This window comes from Brachyhypopomus gauderio, chromosome 19 (assembly GCF_052324685.1).
Source record: "Brachyhypopomus gauderio isolate BG-103 chromosome 19, BGAUD_0.2, whole genome shotgun sequence".
NCBI classification, from domain to species: domain Eukaryota; kingdom Metazoa; phylum Chordata; class Actinopteri; order Gymnotiformes; family Hypopomidae; genus Brachyhypopomus; species Brachyhypopomus gauderio.
The window spans coordinates 8,382,882-8,406,928 of NC_135229.1; the positions used below are offsets into that span (position 1 = coordinate 8,382,882).

Sequence of the window (24,047 nt, forward strand, 5' to 3'; positions counted from 1 at the left end):
CCTCCTTAACTATGAACTTTTGTGGCTCACCCATCCTCTGGAGGAGATCAATGATGGTCTTCCCCATATTGAAGCAAACTGAAGCTGAATTAAATTACACCTTGGGAATTCAATTTTTTATTTTTTAATATTTTTGTTTTATAAGCCAGAAGTCCAAATAAATACGTGACATCGTTTAAACTGGGGGCCCTGAATCTATAATATATTAAAGTTAAAATCTTTGAACGGAATTATGGAAATTAATAAACTTTTCCATGATATTCAATTTTTTTTAATGGGTCTGTATACCATGATATGGATACTTTCAGTGTAGAAAATACATATTTCATATTTTAGAATTTCCCTCCAAAAAGATATTATATTGCTGTTCACTATAAATCAAATACTATTTGCCATATTAAAAGACACAGTAAGAAAATACTCTGCTGGCCTGCAAATAGAAAGTTTATAAACACTGTTTATTAACAGGCTTAGAGACCAGCCCAAAATACAAGCGCTCTTTTTAAGAACAAAAAAGACAATGTTTGTGATGCAGTTTCAGTAATGCACTCAAAAATAAAGAGATTTTACAATTAAAGGTGAAATGAGGAGAAAGTAGATATAAAGACATTGTAGACATTCGACACGTGTTTAAGGACAGGGAGTCAACGCAGCCATTAGAAGCTCCATTTTGTAGACAAAGTTCTTGCCTTCCATTCTGCCCCAGTGCACTTCCTTATACGGCCCTCGCAAATGACTCCATTTCCCATCCTGCAACACGTCACTTTTTGGCAGGTCTTTGGTCTGGCCGCGTGGAAACTGGACCAGAACCTTACAGCCACTCTCAGGCCCGTTCCGCACTGCACGCAGACACATGGACACACTGAGCAACTGTGCAGACTATTCATCAGTTTCATTTAAACACCCTCCATATTTGAGATATTTTAGTACACAGTATCTTTTGTATGCAAATTCACTGGACACATCATCACCTGACCTGCACCTTTATTCATTAAACTATGAGTCCTTGGTTTAGACTCTGAGCACTGATGAAAGGCTATAGAATGGAAAAACCAAACTGGACATTTATGGACTCTCATCATAGACCTACAAGGTGTCCCTAAAGATTAAGTTTCGTTTGTGTAGGTATCTAGCATATGGAGAGCATATGGGAGGGTATCAGAGATATATTGTGTACTATGTGGACATGAGGAATCCACCTGAGATGTGTAAGTACCTGAGATGGCGTACTCTCCATTAGGTGATGCTACTGTGATGGCAGAAGCATTGCCGATGCTCTCAATGGCTCCAAGTCCCACATGGTTACTGAAGCTTAGCACATGCCAACCCATGACCTTCGCTAACTGCTGTATCGCATGTACCTGGTGCTGAGACATCTGACACACACACACACACACACACACACACACACACACACACACACACACACACACACACACACACACACACACACACACACACACACACACACACACACAGATTCTGAAGACTTACATTCTGCTTTAGGAGAAAGAATAATCAGCCCCACTTGGTTTACATTAAGTATAATCTCACAAACCATACTCCTATGTGTAAGTGTATGTTTACCTGTGAAAGTAAGAAGTCTTGTAGCTCTTGCTCTTGATGGGAGAGAGTGATGACTCGTCCATCTCTGTGTACAACTCTGATCTGCTCCACTCCAATATTCAGTTGCAACTGGATAGACCTAAGAGAGACAGTAAAAGAGGTTGTCTAGACAGACAGACTGTACCCACTAGAACAGGGGTGGGCAATTAATTTTTACAAGGGGCCACATGAGAAACCTGAATTGTGTCAGAGGGCCACACAAACGAAAATGACGTCATTACGGTGGCCCCGCCCACCTTGCACGAACTTCCGCAAACGGTGGAGGCGTTTATACTTGCTGCGTCACATTCTGTGTAGTGTTCTCCGAAACGATGTGTGTTAATATAAAGAAACACCCCTCAAAAGCAATGGAAGGAACATTTACCTGACTAATTTTAATGTTGCTTTTTGTTTCAGATTTGAAAAGTGCTGGAATTTAGGCTAAATACTTGAAAATGTTTGAAATTGTAACTACTTCGTTTCACAACAAATAGCCATCTGAATGAACAGTTTTCTTGTATTACATTAACAAATACGAGCCTCTTGTAATTCCAGGACGAAACATGAGAGACTTTAAACGTGAAGAACGTGAAGACTTTAAATAACCATTAAATAATGTGATAAAAAAGCGAATTATTTTGAATCATTTCGAGTATATGTATAAATATTTAACTTAATTAAGTTTAACGTGCTGGGAAATATTGAAATGGACCTTGAAAGTGACGTACAAATGCTTTAACTCCACCTTGTAAAGGTGTATGAACCCTGCAAACATGACTTTGTCCATCGCGCTGAGGCGTGGCGTGCGTGCGAAGTTACAAAATTCGAGAGGTGCACGACCTCGCGAATCAACAGCGCGCGAGGCCCTCGCGCATGGGCAGAGCCACCGCGATTACGTAATTTTCGCCCCCCCGCGCCAGGTATAAACCAGGCTTAAACCTAGCTTTAAAGCACTTCTACGGCACTTTCAAGGTCCATTTCAATATTTCCCAGCTGACTCAGGTTCTTTCTAAGCTCGGTTTCTGGAACGGAAAACCCTGAGTTTTCGTTAATTCTGAGTTTACTTACCCGGTTTCTTTACTGAATCCGCTTTCTGGAATACCCCCTGTTCAGTCAGCTATTTGTTGTGAATCGAAAATACAGTTACAATTTCAAGCATTTTCAAGTACTTTAGCCAACATTCCAGCACTTTTCAAACCTGGAACACAATTCACAATTATAATTTGTCACGTAAATGTTCCGCCGTTCGCGGAGGTTCGTGTGAGGGGTGCGGAGTCGCGCGCTACGTTCACTCGCGAAAGTATAAATTTTGCCTTTAACTTGTCGCTGATCGCCTACAGTGTTTCTTGCACAGCTCACACACAAGCACGTACATCCACACGGAATTAACAAAAACGTAGCGCTTTCAAAATAAAAGCGTCACAGTTGTATTGCATGCACGACATAGATATTTGTTAAATTTATGATTGGCCTCTCGCGGGCCGGACAGGGACGCACAACGGGCCGGATGTGGCCCCCGGGCCGGAGCTTGCCCAGGTCTGCACTACAAGCTTAGTGTGGCTGGGTCTGTCTCTAGTTAGTCTTTGTTTTTCTCTTACTTGCAAATCTGCTCATAGCCCTGTGAAGTGATGAGCACTTTGACGCTGGACTCATACACATCGTTGATATTGGACCAGTGAGCTTGAATCTGAGGATCCTCTATACGACTTGCCAAGCTGTCAATCGTCCGTGCTGTCCTGAGAGAAGCAGAGACAGTGCTTACATACTTCTAAGAAAGACAAATTGTCAGTGAAAAATAAATTGTGTACACGTGTGGATATACATTACCTACTCCTGAGGAAGATGTGTTTGGCTTGTTTGATTATTTTCTCCAGCAGGCCCTCACTGTGCTGCAGAGAGTTAATTTCAGATTTGTCGTAGGCCATTGGGCCAGCCAGCCGCAAACGCTTTGGTCCAAATGGGGCACTTGCAGGGTGGGGCATCACTGATGAGCTCAGATGCTGCTTGTGGAACTAAGCATACAGGGAATAAAACCAAGAGAGTCCATTATGATTTATAATATTAATGCTAGGGTTAGGGGGTATACCTCTCTAATAACCTGTGTGTTTGGGGGTATGTATACCTCTCTAATAACCTGTGTGTTTGGGGTATGTATACCTCTCTAATAACCTGTGTGTTTGGGGTATGTATACCTCTCTAATAAGCTGGTGCAGATTGTGCTCCAGCACATACAGATGGTCGTCTGGTTTGTTTTGGTCAGGTGACGTCCTGTGGTTCTTCTTCTCTGTATTGGAGTGGCACAGAGACATGGAGAGCTGCAGCCCTGCAATTACACATTTGCCATGAGCTGGAAAGGTAGAATGGAACTTCACATCTTCACACACACACACACACACACACACACACACACACACACACACACACACACACACTCACCAAGGACCACAAACACTAAACTGCAAACCTCACACATTCACACAAAACTTCTTTTCATATACAGATACTCATACCACTACCCAAAATACATTATTGATCTCTCGTGGGAGAGCTGGTGTGTGCGTGTTCACCGGGGAAAGGCTGGGAGATAATTTGGTTCTTGACGACGATGTGCGGAATGTGAGACTTTATCTGCACTGCCTCCCGAGAAAGCTGAGCAAAGATCTCCTTACACAGAAGCACGTTCTGAGCAGCTTCCAGCTTTAGATGCCAAGCCTGGGAACCTGAGAGAGATGTTAGATGATGACTTCATTAAATACTCGTCTACCTTCTATTGAAGATCTGATGCAGGTATATTTCTAAGTAAAACCGCATGGTTTGGAAGTTACTTGGCAAAACAAAGATCAAGGTAACTAAATATTTTTAAATGTTTGTATGAAAGTAAGCTAAATACTAAACATTCAGCATTCATTGTGCTAAACTAAACATTCAACAACATTTCAATAAAGAAAAAAGAAACCACGAAAAACTAATGACACTGCTCTGAAAGCTTTGACACAATCAACAGACTTTGGGAAAGTATTCATACATCATTTGTGTACACCATACGCTCAGAAGAGCAACATTAATGTAATTTGAAAGTAAACGGAGTATGCATTTTTACGGTGAATTTTTTCTCAGTACCTGGCTTGGCCTTGGGCTGCCTTCTGAAAAGGCTGACCGTTCCTAGGTCTCCTATATCAGGGGACTGTTTCTGAATAGAGACCTGAAGACAGACAACATTATTTCCTCTTTCATCCTACCATCAAAATGCATGTGGCTTTGTACTGTGTCACTACCATTTCTAACAGCGTGACTCTAACCTTAATGTAGGCTGAGCCCTCCAGATCGCTGGGGATCTGAACATTGAGAGGACAGTAGTCATCTGGAATTTTCTTATCCAAATCGATATCAGTGTTCTTAATCACCTCAAAGGTGCCATGGTGGTTAAACAGGGACCCTACAGTGATGGACATTTACAGAAAGCAGATCAGTAGAGCATAACACAGCCATAAAGGTAGTGGGTTACTACATAATCCCCCCAATATAACACGCATCTTAGAACCCAACTAGAAAGATTAGCTGCGTAGCATCAGCAGACACATGCTAGCACACAACCCTGTACTACTCACCAGCACTGCGGTAGCTTAAGTCTCCGAGTATTTTGTCTCCAACTTTACGCAGTTTCCACTGCGAGCGCAGCTGCAGAAGTTCGGTGTTAAAGTCACGCTGACGCCGCTGCTCCTGACTCTCTGCCACAGACTTGCTCAGCTTTTCTGCCCCCTTAAGGAGCAACTGGGCTGCGTTGGCCAAAGATTTCTTCTTACTGATAAGCTGGAACACCTGAGGGGTCTAGATCGACATGAACAAAGATTAATGGAGGGACACATTATCAGTTCATATTGGGAGCCAATGCCTGGAAAAAATCATGGATGTTTCTTGGATCATTCTGGGCAGCTAATTTTACTCTTCCTCCTTTCTTGCAGCTGGTGGACAATCTTTGGAAGCTAGATCTTGGGTGCACTGGTCCATGCATTGCGAATGATTTTCTAGGCCTGGCCATGTTTATTGTGCGTGCGGAGCATCTGTCACACATATGAAAACTAAAGCTAGCCTGTTCTAGTGTAACACACATATGAAAACTAAAGCTAGCCTGTTCTAGTGTAACACACATATGAAAACTAAAGCTAGCCTGTTCTAGTGTAACACACATATGAAAACTAAAGCTAGCCTGTTCTAGTGTAACACACATATGAAAACTAAAGCTAGCCTGTTCTAGTGTAACACACATATGAAAACTAAAGCTAGCCTGTTCTAGTGTAACACACATATGAAAACTAAAGCTAGCCTGTTCTAGTGTAACACACATATGAAAACTAAAGCTAGCCTGTTCTAGTGTAACACACATATGAAACACTAGAACAGGCTAGCTTTAGTTAACACGCATATTAACACGTTGTTACACAGCGAGTCTCACAGAAGCAGCCAAAGTTTCCTGGAAATTTGAGCCAAAGGTAACAAAGGATTTAAGAAAAGGATAGAGCAGCTGTTTTAACAATCACTACAGTTTATCAGTGAGAATGTCTTCAGAATGATGAAAAACCATCATAGGTGCTACGTCATCAAGACGTTAACAGAATGCCAGTGGCAAAATTAATGAAACACTAAGGTTGGTATATGGCCAAATGTTTCCTTTTGTTTGGTTTCGGTACCAAATTTTTATTTCAGTGCATCCTAGTTCATAGGGCCAGAAAGAAGGGTAGATGCTATATGATGCACATACAATTTACCCTTTACAAACCAGTAAAGAAAAACACCTTTGCTAAAAGGTGGATAACCAAGTATAGTGCAGTCATGGTGATAACTGCAGCCCCTGTGATGAAGCCCTCCATTCAATCACTTTAGCCTCCAACACACAGATGTGATGGACACCAAGTTCAAGGCTGGTCTCCATCACATCTGTGCATTGGGGGCTAAAGTGACAGCATGTGTGCTGTCGGTGTGTATTTTCACCACAGTAGAAGCACAGGCAATAGATTGCTATCTGTTGCTTTGTTTTTAATCATCTGTAATTAATCTTAATTTATGAAAGGTCTGTTACCTTTGTAGCAGTGGGATCTTGGGAAACAGGGTCAAGAGCCATGTACTTCTTCTCCTTGATGATGCTGAGTACATCATGCAGCACACACATCTCAGTCAGGGCACCACGTAGGTGGTTCCTTACAGAGTCCCATGGCCACAAACACGGCTGGAATTTCACAAGGCCTAAGAGAAATTACACACGTCACATAAGCAAGTGAGAACTTGTTTTATGAATAAATGTGGTGAAAATGGGTTTGCATTCATTCTGCACTCCTCCAAATTCTGCAGGAGTAGGAATGAAGCAACGTTGACGGAAGCAGCCAAGTCCCTCTTACCCTCATCCTCTTCTGGGTCTTGCTTGTTCCAGTCAAGGTCCCTGCCTTCCCCGTTTGGTTCCTCCTCTTCTGAGTCAGAGCCCTGGCCAAAGTCAATCCGCTGTGCAAGCTTTGCGAGACTTTGCGACATGGAGAGGGGTGGCACATATGTCTCCACTCCGTCCAGTGACACCTCCTGTACCTGTCGCTCACAGGACGACTCAATACTCACACGCACCGCAGGGCCCCCCGACATCTTAACCTCTGACTCTGCATAGAATCAAACCACGAAAATGACTAAATGATCATTCCACACAATACTTATAATTAATAATTATATATATATATTTTTTCTATATATATATATATATATATATATATATATATATATATATATATATATATATATATATATGCATTCTGGTTATATATATGCATCTCAATAAATTACAATAACATCAAAAAGTTCATTTATTTCAGTAATTCAATACAAAAAGTGTAGTGTTAGTGTAATAGACAGTAAAGGTCAGTTTTACTGTACATTATTTATACAATAACAATGCAATAGCATTCGCTTTTAGGAGTTTCTCATGAAACATGCATATTTGTGGCTGTTGCAATATTCCCTCTTTTGCATAGATAGCAATCTTAATATTGGTAAGTTGATATTGTGGGAAAAGGTAGAAGGCCACAATCATAATAAATTATATTAACAATAAAGAACAACACCTTTTTAGCTGTTCTTTATAGTTCATTTACAAACTATAAAACTGCCACAACGTAGCAGAAGCCAGCTATGTTATGTGTTCATGTAGTGAAGTAGCTACCCTACGTTACTAACTAACTTCATCAGCTTGCTATCAAGCCACTCATGGATACTCTGGCGTCTAAATAGCTATAATGAATCCGTTAAATTAACGTTAACTAGTCGATTATTTGACGGTCATCCATCGTGGCAGATACTGAAGGGAATCGACTCAGGACATGTAGCTAACTGGCTATCTCTAGCTAACAGTTGGCTAGCTGGCTATCTCTAGCTAACAGTTAGTTAGCTGGCTAACTCTAGCTAACAGTTGGCTAGCTGGCTAACTCTAGCTAACAGTTGGCTAGCTGGCTAACTCTAGCTAACAGTTGGCTAGCTGGCTAACTCTAGCTAATAGTTGGCTAGCTGGCTAACTCTAGCTAACAGTTGGCTAGCTGGCTAACTCTAGCTAACAGTTGGCTAGCTGGCTAACTCTAGCTAATAGTTGGCTAGCTGGCTAATTCGCAGCAGTAAAGAAAGGGCTACTGTAGCCAACAACCCTAGCTAGCTAAAAAAGCAGAAAACGCAAGCAACATTTCACATTCTCAGTTATAATAGCTAAACATCAAATTACTTACATATTTGAACAGACAGTTGATTGACTAGGTGCGTTATGTTCTCCACAGTACTGACTACATTTAATCCAGTGGATAGCTAATAAAAACACCGGAAACAACACTATAAATCTGTCTATGGTGGTTGGCGAACCAGTGAAATGTGCATTGACCGCCCCCTCTGGAGCATGTTGGAAAGGACCTGGGCATAATTATTAGTCATTATCATTTTCAGCTACTGTTCTATGATAAAATTATAGATCAGTGTAAACAGGCAAACACCATAATGAAATAAGATGAACTACAAAGAAAAGCATATGATAAATATATTTGCATAAATTTACAAAAAATTATTTTGGATATGTTCTAAACATGATACAAACTAATGCATTTTTTATTATGGTGCATGTTTTCCTTTAATTCCTTTATTTATACACTTGAAAGATAAATAATGAAATACAAAGATTTGGGTGAGATTAATTTTGGAAATATTTTTGGAAATTTTTGTGCTGCTGGACTGTCACATTTCTGGACTGAAATAGAAAAATGAACAGGCCACTTCCTTTACTTTTTAAAATAAATACTTTTGACATGCTGGAACCATGGAAGAGATCAATAAGTAGAAGTGGTCAGACAGTAATTGTATATTATGCATTTCTTTTTGATTCATGCCACAATTAACAGGACACAAATGTACTTCGTTCATTCTAGAAGTTGCAAGGTAACTAAGCAACACCAGTTCATATACGTTGTTAGTGGCGCAAAAAGGGGGTATGCAGCGTATGCGACGCATAGGGGCGCTGCACTAGAGGGGGCGCCAAATCGATGAGATATAATACTGAATTTGCATCCCCCCACCCCCCTGCCCCTCCTGCTCCTCAACAACTAGACACCATAGCTGTCCTGGATGTAAAATTAAGAAAGATAAGAAAGTGGTTTGGTTTATATGAAAAAACACAATTGCAATTGCACTTCTACAATTTCAAAGTTATCATCCTTTATCGAGGTGAAGTGTACCATACAGCCAGATTTTATGAGTGAGATGTATTTGTAACGATAAGGCATTCAACAGACAATCTAAGGAGTGCAATATCGATCCAGGGCAGATATGAATACTCACATGCATATGGATACAATTATATGGATGAACGAGAGTTTTAGAGGTGATCAAGACTTAGAGCTACAGCCAGGCTATACTCCTCTAGAAATCTCCACACACGAGTAGCCCAGCCTCCCTTACAGCTGCATCATGCACCTTTTTATAGCCACTTCTATTTGTGTAAAGTACTATTGACACATTTAAGAAGTGACCTGATGATAGAGTTAGGGTTAGGATAGGCCGTAGGTTTGAACATTGCCACCATCTGTTTCAAAAGAGCCTTGAATCCAAATGATAATTTGGGCTCAATTACTTAAACAACATGTCTCCTCCTAAATTTATAACTTTAATATAACAATAAAAATTATAAAACCACCACCTCAACGATCAATGAACTCTGATCTTTTGTACTGATCCTCACATTTTAGGCCCTTTTTTGTATAACAGCAAAAGTGCACATTTGCAGACATTCTTTCACTCACCCTCTTCCACACACACATACAAATAAATGACTAAAGTGTAAAAATCTGATTTATTGCCAAGAAACCTTAAAAATCTTGAATCCAGCATCTTTTCAATAGTACACATATTCATGAGATCAAGATACAAAATTACAACATAACTGTACAGTGACTGTACAGTGAAACACAGTCTGAACTGTTGCAAACGTGCATTTCATTATGAAAAGAATTTCACAAACAGAATCTGGGACTACATGGTCTGACATGCAATTTCTGCTAAATAAACATTTGCCTAAAAATGAGGTGTTTTCCGTACCCAATATGTACCTGTCAGTTTAAATGTTGCTGGTTTGAGCCATAACTATCAAGTCCATAATGTTATCACATACTACTTATACACACAAACTCAGTACCTCATTCAAAAGTAGCTAAGCATTTCTTATAAAATCCAGTTTAAAATAGTTTAAAAGTAATATAAAACAGCAGTAAACATGAAAACATACCACATTTCTTTGCACACACAAACTCACATATGCAGAACAAACACCCAGCAGGACACATGGAGTGGTGTCCAGTGTAAACTCCATGTTCTCCCAGTCTACCCCCACCACCACAGCAGTCACCCACGTCACAGTATTGTACAAACTGACTGAAATGTCAGTTCACTCGTTGGCGTACAACCTTCTCGTCCCCAGACCTCTTGACACAGTCATCTGGCAGAAGAGGAGAGACTTCTACAAAATCCAAAGAACATACATGCACACACAGACACACACACGCCATGTGGAACAAACAAGGTCACATATAATAACACATAATTTTCATATGTATGTATGAATACATCCAGAGAATACATCCTTAGTTTGTGTGTTTTATTTTTTTATAACTTCAAAATAATCTTTATTTTATCTCATAGTTATATATTGTGCTACCCTAACAAGAATAACTTCACCAATTTCATTCATTCACCTTTCATTTCCACACAATTTCTCTTGGTCTCGTTCGTTTCCTGGTTCTTGGTCTCATTCGTTTCTGACGTCTGTGGTATCTTCTGTGTTCTGCCATCGATCACATCCGTCTTCACCTGTCCCAGTGTCTGTAGCAGCAGCAGGATATCAAACTGCTCTTCGCCGTCGTTCAGGTGCTCCAACACCTACACATGCACACACACACACACACACACACACACACATCAGTGTGGTCTACCACTTTGATTTACGCATGGTATTAGATACAAAAACACAGGCATAAATGCGCACGCACCTTCAAGTGCTTGTAGCTTTTAAGTTCACTCAGGTTCTCCTCCAGGAACAGCAAGTACATAGACAAATCGTCCCATGCTCTGGTTCTAAACTCCATCACCCCAAGTGTGGGCAGCTTTTCGTATGGCTTCAGAAAAGCAGCTGAGCTTTTCATGGGAAGCAGCACAGCGTACACACACACAGGTGTCAGAAGAAGATACACACATAGGTTGATGTAGCTGAGTAGCTGAAAAACACCCACAGCCACCAGTTTGCACTGCATAGCAGCAGGTACGGACAAGTCGTTGAGCAGCACGCCTGATCGAATGTTACAGGAGAACTCGTCCGTCGCAGACAATCGGATGTAGAAGCCCAGGTAGACACAGGTCAGCACCAGGACTAAACATGTGATCACTCGGCATATAAGGTACCGTACCAAGATGCCACGGGAAAAACGCTTGGTCTTCAGATACTGTTCCACCAGCGGGTACCCAAAACAAGTCTCTGTCAGGTCTGCCTCTGAGCTAACACACACACACACACGCGCGCACACACACACACACAGTTATGATTACAACCTCAAAATCATTAGCAAAGTCCATCATTACACATCAGTGTGTGATACTTGATGTTTACTCACACACACAGTGACAAATGAAGTGTAATTACATTGGTTCATGTGCCAAGAATTTCTGACATTAGTTGCTTGAGGATTTGTGTTTGATAGAGTAGAGTTGCTATTAATGTCTTATGATAGACAGATGCCACAATACACCTTCAGAAGAACTGTGGAGTCCATATTTTGATAGGTCAGAGCTGTTTTAGTGGCACAAAGCAGACAACTTTTTACACTTGTAGTTTTATTGTTATGGCCGATTGATGTTTACAGGGTATGAATGTGTTGATTCATGTTACAGTCACAGGTTAGAACTTTTCTTTTTTATTTATGAAAACCTCATTACTGTTTGCACGTGTGAGAGATAAAGAGAGACAGATAGTGCTGCTTTGCTAATTGTGCCATGTGGCATTGGTGTGTATGTTTACCTGTGAAACAAAGTCTGCTAAATGGTGTGATTACCTACATAAACTTGTGTTTGTGTATCTGTGCAAAACAGGCACATTTGTGTGTGTCCATGTGCATACCTTCGATTATCAAGGTGTGTATGGTTGCTGTTGAGGCCCTTGGCAAGTTTGATGGCCTTGTTGTATGCACGGTCCAATTCCTCCATAATAAAAGTCAGATCGGAGGAGAGAACTGGTGCGGCTGTGAATCGCCAAAACAAGGCTGGAACGTAAACTAGAACTGCTACAAATAAGAGGATATAGGGGAAGAACTTTAGGGTGGGAGAGAGAGAGAGAGAGAGAGAAAATATATCATCAATGAGAATGTGCAGGCAATAACAAATAGACAAAAACAGCACAAAACTACGATGTGCTTCAAAACGTTCATTGTCTGTTGTAAAACTTTTTTTTTGAGCAGGGTGGAAGTCAGCTCAATTAGTCCACATAAGGGAACATGAGAACAAGGATATCACATATGCCTGTGAGAGTCTGTGATGTGTATAGAAGTAACAGGTCCAACTTTAAAACAGGAATACTAAGGTCTGATGCTCTGTGTGTTATGTAAATTGACTACCTTATGCAGTGAGAGCGGTAGCCCCCCCGTGTCCTGTCTCTGTACGGCTGCCCAGCAGTATGCGTCCACGAAGGCGGCCTGTCGCCAGGAGAAGTTAGAGGGGGAGAAACAGCTGATCTGAGTGCCTGAAAATAAAACACACCACTCTTAATTATAACCTATTAGATTTCTGCAGAGGTGCATAGATGAATCCTAGATTTCTTTTTAATACTATTTCTAAACTTACAAAAAATCAAGCAGGCACAGAACCTCAGATTCCAGTAAACCTCACTAGTAATGTATTTATAGATTTCTTTGATAATAAAATAGAGAATATTAGACAAAATATAAAACCCTTCATTAGCAATACAACTGGTATGTCATCTGGTTTGGTTGATATTGATTTAAATTACATACCGGGAGAAAAACTTGATGCTTTTCATCCACTCCCAAAATCAGAATTAGAGAAAATAATTTCTTCCTTAAATTGTACTACCTGCACATTAGACTCAGTTCCCTCAAAGTTATTAAAAGAGGTATTACCAGCTGTAACTGAACCTCTTCTAACTATAGTTAACTCGTCCATTACAATAGGTCACATGCCCAAATCATGTAAATTAGCAGTTATTAAACCTCTGATCAAGAAACCAAATCTTGATCCGACTGTGCTATCTAATTATAGACCCATTTCAAACACATCATTTATATCTAAGATCATAGAAAAAGCTGTTGCCCAGCAATTATGCCTATAAATCTGCATAGGAATAACACATTTGAAAAGTTCCAATCTGGTTTTAGGCCCCATCACAGTACTGAAACAGCATTAGTTAAAGTAACAAATGATCTCCTCCTTGCATCAGATCAAGGCTATGTATCACTGTTAGTGCTTCTTGATCTTAGTGCAGCTTTCGACACAACTGATCATAGGATCTTGCTAGAAAGGTTAGAACGCTGGGTTGGAGTCTCAGGCACAGCCCTTTCATGGTTTCAGTCTTACTTAACAAATCGCTATCAGTTTGTAGAGCTCAATAATATTTCATCCAAACGTACAATGGTTAAATATGGGGTCCCGCAAGGCTCCATCTTAGGACCACTATTATTTACATTATATATGCTACCATTGGGCACAGTTATAAACAAACATGGTGTCAATTTTCACTGCTATGCGGATGACACTCAACTTTACATATCAGCCAAACCCGATGACAAACTCGGTTTAGGAAAAATTGAGGCCTGTGTAAGAGATATTAAATGCTGGATGTCTCTAAACTTCCTACAATTAAATGAGGACAAAACAGAAGTTCTCCTTGTGGGCCCTAAGGCCGCAAGACAGAAAATTCCAAATTTAATGCTTAATCTTGCAGACTATCCCATTACACCTGGCACAGTAGCCAAAAACCTAGGCGTCATACTCGACTCCGACCTATCATTTGATAAATATATAGATAATACTACTAGGATAGCTTTTCTACATCTCCGCAACATTGCCAAATTAAGAAATGCATTATCACAGGATGATGCAGAAAAATTGGTGCACGCCTTTGTTAGCTCTAGACTAGACTACTGCAATTCACTACTGTCAGGATGTTCAAATAGGAATCTAAATAAACTTCAAGTAGTTCAAAATGCCGCAGCTAGAGTTCTGACCAGAACTAGAAAATTTCAGCATATTAGACCAGTCCTATCAGCCCTGCATTGGTTCCCAGTTAAATTTCATATTGATTTTAAAATTCTATTATTAGCATATAAAGTACTACACGGGCTTGCTCCTGAATACCTCCAGGAACTTATTTCCTACTATGAACCCCCATGTCAACTAAGATCACAGGGTGCTGGTCTGTTATTAGTTCCACAAATTAACAAGGTAACAGCAGGGGGAAGAGCCTTTTCTTATAAGGCCCCCCAGCTTTGGAATAATCTTCCTAAATGTGTCCGGGACTCTGACACAGTCACAATCTTTAAATCTAGGTTGAAAACCCACTTATTTAGTCTAGCGTTTGATAATTAATATCCCCCTTAGATAAAGGTACAGATCCAGGGGTTCATAGACGAAGGGTTTTATGGTAGACTGGGGTGCTGGTGCTGTCATTGCTCGTGGTCACTCAAGTTTGTTGACAGTGCAGTGGACGGATGCCATTGTCTCAGAATGCCCCCAAGCCTATGTTACCTTCTGGTTCTGCCTTTTTAGCTAGGCTGTAATAATTTAACTTAGTGCCGGAGTTGCTGCCACACTCCAGAAATGTTTATAATTTTACCTGTCCTGTATATGTCCTCATACAGAGCTAATTTTCCCTGTTTCATTTCTCCACATGGCTGCCCGCCTGCTTGAGGAATAATGAGATGAGGAGAGACAAGCGATCCATCCTGGCCGGCCACCTCCTGCCTAACCGGATGCCTACACCATGATGGACATTATTACATCTTTTTCGGTCTAAATGGACATTATTGCATCTTTTACATTCTGTCTACATTCTGTCTATATTGTTGTTGTTGTCATGGTGACCGGTGTCGGCCAGAGGAGGATGGGTTCCCCCCCCCGAGTCTTGGTTCCTCTCAAGGTTTCTTCCTCATGCAAAAAACTAGGGAGTTTTTCCTTGCCACTGTCGCCCTTGGCTTGCTCACTGGGGGCTAGGACTCGGCACTTGTAAAGCTGCTTTGTGACAACAACTGTTGTAAAAAGCGCTATATAAATAAAATTTGATTGATTGATTGAACTGATTTGTTATACAGGTAGCAATAATGATTTAACCAAGTTAATAAATGTAAAACCCCCAAATAAGAAATTTCATTTTCAAAAGTTAAGATTTCCTCTTAAAAAAAAAAAAAAAAAAAAAAAAAAAAACATAACTAAAACGTATTTCAAGTAGAACTACGGGGTTTTGCATCGTCTCATGATTTTACATGGTTGTTTTTTAAACTGGGATATGGGAATGTCACTTATACAAGTTTTTGTATCTACTGGATTGTGTTTATGCATCAGCTAGAGGCTTCTTTTAAATTCATTAAATTATGTTTTTTATAGTTCAGAGGCATGTACTACAAAGTAAATGAAATACTTTCAAAGCCATCTGGATTCACTTAACCAAACAGGTACGTGTAATCAATACCTATTTTTTTTTGTTCTTGTACAATCACATTTAGCTGGACAATAAAACTGTTATGCACATGTTGAGTGTGATGATCAATAAAAACAAACCATGCTGTTTAGCCCAGGTGGTTAAAGCACACATTTATTTAGAATGAGCTCTTTTTTATGGAAAAGAGAGGAAAGTCTCCTTGTGTTTCAGTAGACTATATGACTCCATGATTTGTCCGAAGATATAAATCTCTTATAAACAAATATAAGACACCATTGGCAACAGACAGCAATCACACCATAATGAGAAACAAGATAACCAGGCAGTTCTAGTTTAACCAGACTGCCATTGACTTCCTAACATTTTTCAGATAAGTGCCAACACTGAAACAATTGGAAAACTCAGGAAGCAAATAATTCGGTTTTTCAATCTCTATTTTACGTTAATTTCGGGGCAACACGGTGGCTTGGTGGTTAGCACGTTTGCCTCTCAGCACTGGGGTCTTGGGTTCAAGTCCCTATCTGAGTGGAGTTTCCATGTTCTCCTCGTGTCTGCGTGGGTTTCCTCCGGGGTCTCCGGTTTCCTCCCACAGTACAAAAACATGGAGGTTAGGTAAATTGGCATTCCCTGATTCCCTGACAAATTCTCCCTGAATGTGTGTCTATCTCTCTTCATGTCCATTAAAAACAGTTGTCTGAGTGTCTGTGCTTGTGTGCCCAGTGGTGGATGGTGTCTGTCCTCTCTCTCCCCTTCCTGCACCCCATTCAGTCCCCCAGGGGGCTGTAGATCCTGGTAGAGAGTATGCTGTGCGCAATTGGCTGCTGCTTCTCGCCGTTGTGTGAATGCTAGTGTAAAAGTTGTACCTGTGTTAAAATTGTAAAGCGACCTTGAGTACTTGAAAGGCGCTATACAAGTTGAACGTTCATTCATATATAACATACATACAGAGACTATATAACACTAAGTGTTTTGCGCATAGATAAGCTCAAATCAGCAGGCAACATATCAGTATTTGCATCACTAATGACAGGAATGTGGAGAGTGTGTTGCGCGTTGATATGCGAACCCGCATATATCGCGTGAAATGTTGAACTGGGGAAAAACCCAAACGCCAATCAGCATGTGCCACTATCTCTCCAGCCACAATCACCATTTACAAAACATACTTCATGGACATCCACATTACAAGCCAGCAAGCTAGAATTATCTACAATAAAACCACTTGCTAACGAGTAAAAATAACCATTCTTGGATGTTAAATCTTTTGTCATGCAGACGTCAACAATCGTAATTGATCAGTTGTTGAGTGAGAAAGCCTAGGTTTTCGTGTAAAAACACATAATAAATAAACAAATAAAACCTACAATAAATACAGGATATGTACTTTTAAACAAAATTACTAAATCATTACACCCTACTTGGTTTTTTTTTTTTTTTTTAAACCAAATTTTTCCTCACTAATCCAAAACTTTGTGAGACTGGGACAGCTGAGGTATGCAAGCGTGCCTACTAACATTCAAAATTAAATACAAACATTACATACCAAAAAAGAGTCAAGGATTATGAGGTTCTATACAGCAGGCTTACAATCTGTATGCTACTTATCTGTTGAAAAGCCTGTGTTTAGAAGTTTTGCCTGACATAGAACTTGTCAGAACTTGAATTTCCTTATTTTGACCAAATAACCCCCTTTCACTTTAAAACACTATGTGCTCTTCTTTTGGGTTTGGACCATGCATATTGTTTTATATATTCACATGTAGTTTCTAAAAATAATTATTGTATCCCTTGAGTGAAGTGCTGCTGCTACAAAACAAATTGGAGCCAATTCAGTTCCTTTACGTTTATAAACTGAAACAAGAAGCCACGACATTCAGCATGATTTTTTGGTCAAATAGAGGAAATGAGGAGTGATAAAGATGAAAGACAAGCACTTGTATTGATATATGCTTCATCATTTTTGGGCAATGCATGAATTTATTGATAGCCTCAACATGGAAATGCATCCATAATAATGCTATTGAGAAGCTGCCAATCATGAGAAAAAACTCCTACTTTTAACGTGGTTGGGAAAACTAGTTCTGAACACAAACAAATAAATAAATAAATAGCCTAAATAAATAATCATCATCAAGGTGTTTGAGATTGAACTGTGACAATTATAGTATTATATCAAAAACATAATCTAACTATACATAACAATGGCTATACCACACACACCTGATCACCTATCATTTACCTTTAGTCGTCACCAAAAATACAAAATCTCAAGTTTAAGTACCTTCCTTGTGTATGTCGGAACTAACTAACTTGCACTGAATATTAATGTATCATTATTGTATAGGCTTGTACACACAAGATATGTGTATATATATATATATATATACACACACACACACACTCACACATACATACATACACACACACATATATACATACATACATACATACACACACACACATTATATTTATATAGGGCAACAAGTTATTAGAGTATGCACTGATATTTTTAGCCATTTGGCTAGCTAACTGCAGTCAGCAGTTATATGAGCATATAAGCTGGAAAAACAGATATAAAAATAGCCCACCTATATAAAGCTTACCTACAGACACCTCCTGAGCAAAGGCGAGAGAAATGAGCAGCAAAGGCAGTCCCACAGCAACACAAGTGACCATCTTATCCAGAGCCAGGTCCAACCTTATGCCTTTGTACTTCGCTTCTGATGTGGGCTCCTTGAGTAAAAAGTCCGTGAAAACGTACTCTGTAGCAACGTGGGCTATAGCCATGTTTAATAATAATGAAATTACTACTTTGCAGCGTATGTTAAGAGGATATCGAAAGAAACACGTCGACGCTGAATATCAAACATAAGACTTCAGTGAGGTCTTCCAATGCGCATGTTCTTGTTGTTCATTTGAATTGCCGCAAGGCTCATAACGCCAGCTACTAGGAAAAAGGCAAATTGCCATTCAAGGAAAACACAGAATTCGTTGTTTTCTTCTTCCTTTTTCACGTGTTCTTCTTTTATTTCTTGCACCGTTTAGGGCGACTGGCGTTGGTCAGTGTGCATTACCGCCACTTACTGGACTGTAATGTGTAGGTCCGCGGCCAGATAGACCTACGTACACCAGTTAAGAAATACAAAACCATGCGAAGTAAATGTCGACATTAGAAAGCGGACCGGTCTTCGTGTATTTGCAGCATCGCGAGTGTCGTGTTAGGCCCTCTCCCAGTGTCTGAAGGGGACAGTTGTTCCGGTGAATTCATTTCCGTGTTTCCGTCAAATCATGACGCCTCCGACTAACCATATGTTGACATGCTAAATATATGCACCAATCAAAAGCATTCTGGACATTCTCTTTTTTTATTAATAAGAAATTATGACAATATAGTTTGAATTTTACAATATCAAACAAAACACACGGACTTTATTAACGCTGTACTATTGCTCTCTATTCTAGGGAAGTTTCAAATTCATAAAGCCAGACCTATGAAGTCTAAGCTTAATTTTAGACTTTTGCTTTGATGAGTCCCTTTATACACCTTTGTGTCTTTGAACAAGAATACTGCTAAAACCCAGAACATACTAAATTCTCATTCACACACACGCAAATTCCGAACTGTAAAGTGCCTAGTGCACAGTATATAATATGGGAATATAATATGCGGCTTGGAGGGGGATCTGTCATGGAACGGACGCCCCCTGCCGGCCGGCTCCGTCAGCAGCGACAGTGATTCATGTTGTGTTGGCATTGCATTGAGTTGTGTTCATCCCTCAACAGGGCCTGTCCCATTAGGGAGTTAGCCAGTTTAGAGTCATTCGTCTGTCTATACATGTCTTGTCTATGCACCAGTTGACTGATGGTTGTTTCCTTGATTTGGATTAAGTCACAAGTTTTGAGTTGGTGCACTTTATTCTATTCATTCCTCCTTATTCCTGATAATGGCGTGACGGCTTATTTTTGCACGTCCCTCGCCCGCCAAAATTAGAGAACATTTGCTGTCCCTCCCTCTCACATCACTTGCCAATCACTCCCATGGCCACAGGTGTATAAAATTAAGCACCCAGGCATGCAGACTGTTTTTACAAACATTTGTGAAAGAATGGGTCGCTCTCAGGAGTTCAGTGAATTCCAGTGTGGAACTGTGATTGGACTTGTTGCACAGGTGGTATCCTGTCATGAAATTTCAGCTAACTGTCAGCTGTATTATAAGAAAATGGACTAGTAGTTTTTTTATCCAACAATAGAAAATCACATAGTATTTATTGAAATGTTATTGTGGGTTACACAGGCAAACATTAAAGAGGGGCTATTACAAGTTCAACATTAATGATTATCTGTTTTGCTTTTATTACTCAATCTACAGAGAACGGTTCTTTAGCCATATATTTCATCACACTGACATGCGTTCACACATTTGCATATTTGTTCTCTGAAGCTTAAACTTCTTCTGAAGAGTTAGGATTTCATGATTACATGGTCATGTCAACAGCAGAAAGAACATCTTCGCAAATGTGCACGATAGGTGACTTGGACTTTTTCTGTGTCTTTTTTCTGTCCCTCGTCACTAGTCGGGCATGGGTCAAGAACATCTGAGGTACCTCAGCACCCCTCCAGAGCTCATGGATGTACAAGGACAATAGCTTCAATCCTGCATCGGAGTGGAACAGACATGACATAAATATACACTGGATGATAATATAATATGTACCATTTAACCAGTTAAGTACTTATAGTGTGTCTTACCTGTTTTGGTACCTTTATCATGAGTTGGGTGCAAACAAGCTTTTAACACAGATGTGTGAAAAACATTAGACGTTCCTTCTTCCTCCAGCAAGTGCACCATAATTGTGGTGAAAAGCTGAAGTGTATCCAGATTGGAGCTGCATTTCTTCTGCACTCTGTATCCACATGTCTGGTGGTACAGCACTAAGAGGTCACGTCTCAAAGCTTCATCATGGAGCAAAGACTGCGCAATCTCTTTATGGGGCACTATAACTCGCTGAAACCATTTCAGAGTTTCAAAGGTCCTATCATCATCATATGATTGGTCAGACAATGTTTTTAGGACCCATGTAAGGAGAATGTGAGCAGTTGCATTGATGAGAGTGCTGGACTTTCCATCATGAAGGTCAGGGCAGTTAGGCAGGAGAGGTTCCCAGTGTGTGAGAACACTTGTGAGGAGGGATTTGCACTCCAGCAGTGACTTCGCACGACTGTCTTCATCTTCAATCTTACCCAGATACTCCAAACAAGACTGAGGGAGTTTGGAGACGTTCCCTTGCACTTTCTCCTTTGCATTAGCTGAGAAAACAAGTTTGTTAACTGTAAGAAATCATGTATCTACACCTACACATACACCATGTATACATCTATATGATGTGTCATCACAATCACAGAACAAGAACATGAATAAAACGTAAAATCAAAAAATAAACTGGATGTTTCTTGATCATAAAATTCAGAAACATAAAAATCCCTACATAATACGTACCCATCAGGGCTTTAATGTTGTGCGTGTTGGCTAGGTTTTGAAGTGCACACAGTAAAGTGGAATCCTGAGACAGTGTTCCCCAGCACAGAAGCAAGGCCAGAGCTGCAGAGCAGGAGAGCACTTGGGCGTGCAGCACGACACATCTGGCCTCCCCTTCACCATGCGCAGCTGCGCTGTGATGCCACAGCACAGAGTCCAGGATCTTCAGGAAGCACAGCACTTCCTGGGCTTTCACTCCATTCCTGAATGGAATAAATTCAGAAAACAAAAATGTTCAACCCATGAAAAGGTGAGAATATTCTGAAAATATTCTGTTATTTACCACAATAACATTATGCAACTGAACTGATGATTATGGCGTAAATTTAGAGTAAGTTTGGTTGGATTGTAAAATAGGGTTTTTCCTGACTCAAACCAATTAAAATGAAATTCTTCAGTGAGCTCACCTAGGACAAGATCTTTCAGGGCACAGATTAACCAGTATGAAGCAGCCCAGATCTGTTCATTTATTTCACTTAAAATTCCTTTTATGCAATTCATGAGAATTTTCACTAGATGTATGTAATCTATTCTATATTTGTAACTCTCATTTTATTTGTCCAACTTGCATTTTATTTTGTAACTCAAAAGATTTTGAAAAAAAATAATTATCTAATTTTCACACTTCAAAATTCAATTCAGTTTTTGTTTTTTAAACATGAATTCACATATCCACAACTGACCTTGCTTTGAATCCTTTTAATTCCTTGCCTCAAATTTCTTTATTCTATAGGAATTTTATATTCAATTTCAAATATTCTCATTGTTAATGTCCAAATTCACAAACATTCATCTTTTTGTGCACAGCAAAATGTATATCCTGATTTGTTATATCAATTAGGCCAGTTCCTCCTTGCTGTTGATTCATGACAAGCTTATTCAATTTTATTATTTATTAATTTGATTAATTATTATTAAAACTATTATTTTATTTGCAATAAAAAAAAACTGTCCTCATAAGTAAAAAAGGTACATTCAGAAAGTTCAGAGTTCTTGCTGAATTCTAAAGGAGTGTCACAAGAATTGCTCAGGAGGAAAACCAAACTGCATAAATGCTGAAAGTGAGAACCTTCACCAAAAATGAAGACCGAGTGAGATGGTAAGATGTGTCTGATCTTGAGATAACTCGATAATTTACAGGGCTGAGAAAATGGAAAACTGAGAAAGTAATTGCCAAAAGGCCTTTGAGAAAAAGATGTTTGGTTACCTTAGGTGTTTAATGACAGAGAGCAGGGCAGACAGAAAGTCACTGATAATTGGCAGAGGTGGCCTTTTGCCTGGTCTGTGTGGTTTCTTCTCTTCTACACTGCTCTCGCGTTGCTCCACTGTCTTTTGGCCCAGGTTTGTGAACCACAGGGCACTGAGCAGTTCAATCACAGCGCCAAGTAGCCTGCTGTCAACACACCTACTGAAAACATACTGATTAGTTGACTTATTGCATAAATTTATATATTTATGGTCATGGTAATGGTGACGTAAAGGTTTGTTACAGTTGCATGTAAGCTGAGCCTTTTCTTACTCACTTTCGTTCTATAAGCTGTACTATCCATGTTAAAACTCCATCAGCCTGGGTGAGGCCATAAGATGCTTTGGTCACAAGAGCAGTCTTCTTAAGTACACGGAGAACCTGGATCTGGCAATGAAGACACTAGTTGCATTATTATTTTCCTTAGAAAACAAGCAGACAACTGCAACGCACAGAGAAATTGCTAACACACACACACACACACACACACACACACACACACACACACACACACACACACACACACACACACACACACACACACAACACACACACACACACACACACACACACACACACACACACACACACACACACACACACACACACACACAATAATATTGTCAATAGTATTCTCGGGGTTGAGGTCAGGACTTCGTGCAGGCCAGTCCAGTTCATTCCACACCAGACTCTGCCATCCATGTCTTTATGGACCTTGTTTTGTGCACTGGTGCAGAGTCATGTTGGAAGCTCCAAACTGTTCCCACAAAGTTGGGAGCATAAAATTGTCCAAAATGTCTTGGTATGCTGAAGCATTCAGAGTTCCTTTCACTGGAACTAAGGGGCCAAGCCCAGCTCCTGAAAAACAACCCCACACCATAATCCCCCCCTCCACTAAACTTTACACTTGGTCCAGTGCAGTCAGACAAGTACTGTTCTCCAGGCAACCGCCAAACCAAGACTCATCCATCAGATTGCCAGATGGAGAAGTGTGATTCGTTACTCCAGAGAACGTGCCTCTACTGCTCTAGAGTCCAGAGGCTGCATGTTTTACACCACTGCATCCGACGCTTTGCATTGCACTTGGTGATGTATGGCTTGGATGCAGCTGCTCGACCATGGAAAACCGTTCCATGAAGCTCTCTTCGCACTGTTCTTGAGCTAATCTGAAGGCCACATGAAGTTTAGATGTCTGTAGTGATTGACTCTGCAGAAAGTTGACAACCTCTTCTGACAACTATGCACTTCAGCATCCGCTGACCCCACACCGTCAGTTTACGTGTCCTACCACTTCATGGATGAGTTGCTGTCGTTCCCAAACACTTCCATTATCTTATAACACAGCTGACAGTTGACTGTGGAATACTTAGGAACAAGGAAATGTCACGACTGGATTTGTTGCACAGGTGGCATCCTATCACAGTTCCACGCTGGAATTC

At 40.2% G+C, this 24,047-nt stretch overlaps 3 protein-coding genes across 4 annotated transcripts in view; all 3 read right to left on the bottom strand.

The window, feature by feature from the left end:
- Window positions 1-439: 439 nt before the first annotated feature.
- On the bottom strand, window positions 440-8,501 carry med17 (mediator complex subunit 17). The gene is made up of 13 exons (XM_076981773.1): window positions 8,358-8,501; window positions 6,999-7,247; window positions 6,683-6,846; window positions 5,214-5,433; window positions 4,905-5,041; window positions 4,726-4,807; window positions 4,173-4,325; window positions 3,798-3,928; window positions 3,433-3,617; window positions 3,204-3,341; window positions 1,588-1,705; window positions 1,217-1,376; window positions 440-839 (listed from the first exon to the last, which is right to left on the bottom strand). The coding sequence occupies exons 2-13, from the start codon at window positions 7,231-7,233 to the stop codon at window positions 631-633; spliced, it is 1,932 nt and encodes a 643-aa protein (XP_076837888.1). The 5' UTR covers window positions 7,234-7,247; window positions 8,358-8,501; the 3' UTR covers window positions 440-630.
- Window positions 8,502-9,945: 1,444 nt separating this feature from the next.
- Window positions 9,946-19,110, bottom strand: panx1a (pannexin 1a). Its single transcript, XM_076981713.1, has 6 exons — window positions 18,430-19,110; window positions 12,771-12,895; window positions 12,278-12,468; window positions 11,157-11,658; window positions 10,863-11,046; window positions 9,946-10,627 (listed from the first exon to the last, which is right to left on the bottom strand). Exons 1-6 carry the CDS (start codon window positions 18,611-18,613, stop codon window positions 10,551-10,553), a joined length of 1,263 nt encoding a protein of 420 aa, XP_076837828.1. The 5' UTR covers window positions 18,614-19,110; the 3' UTR covers window positions 9,946-10,550.
- Window positions 19,111-20,044: 934 nt separating this feature from the next.
- The window catches only part of urb1 (URB1 ribosome biogenesis homolog), a 41,704-nt gene continuing 37,701 nt past the window's right edge, over window positions 20,045-24,047 (bottom strand). The window contains exons 37-41 of one of the 2 annotated variants that reach the window (XM_076981317.1): window positions 22,886-22,995; window positions 22,570-22,767; window positions 21,324-21,565; window positions 20,576-21,133; window positions 20,045-20,480 (exon numbers count right to left, since the gene is read on the bottom strand). In XM_076981317.1, coding sequence (XP_076837432.1) covers window positions 20,302-20,480; window positions 20,576-21,133; window positions 21,324-21,565; window positions 22,570-22,767; window positions 22,886-22,995 — 1,287 coding nt within the window. In that variant the 3' untranslated portion in view covers window positions 20,045-20,301. Of the gene's footprint in view, window positions 20,481-20,575; window positions 21,134-21,323; window positions 21,566-22,569; window positions 22,771-22,885; window positions 22,996-24,047 lie in introns of both variants that reach the window. The other variant, XM_076981316.1, reaches the window with a different exon arrangement.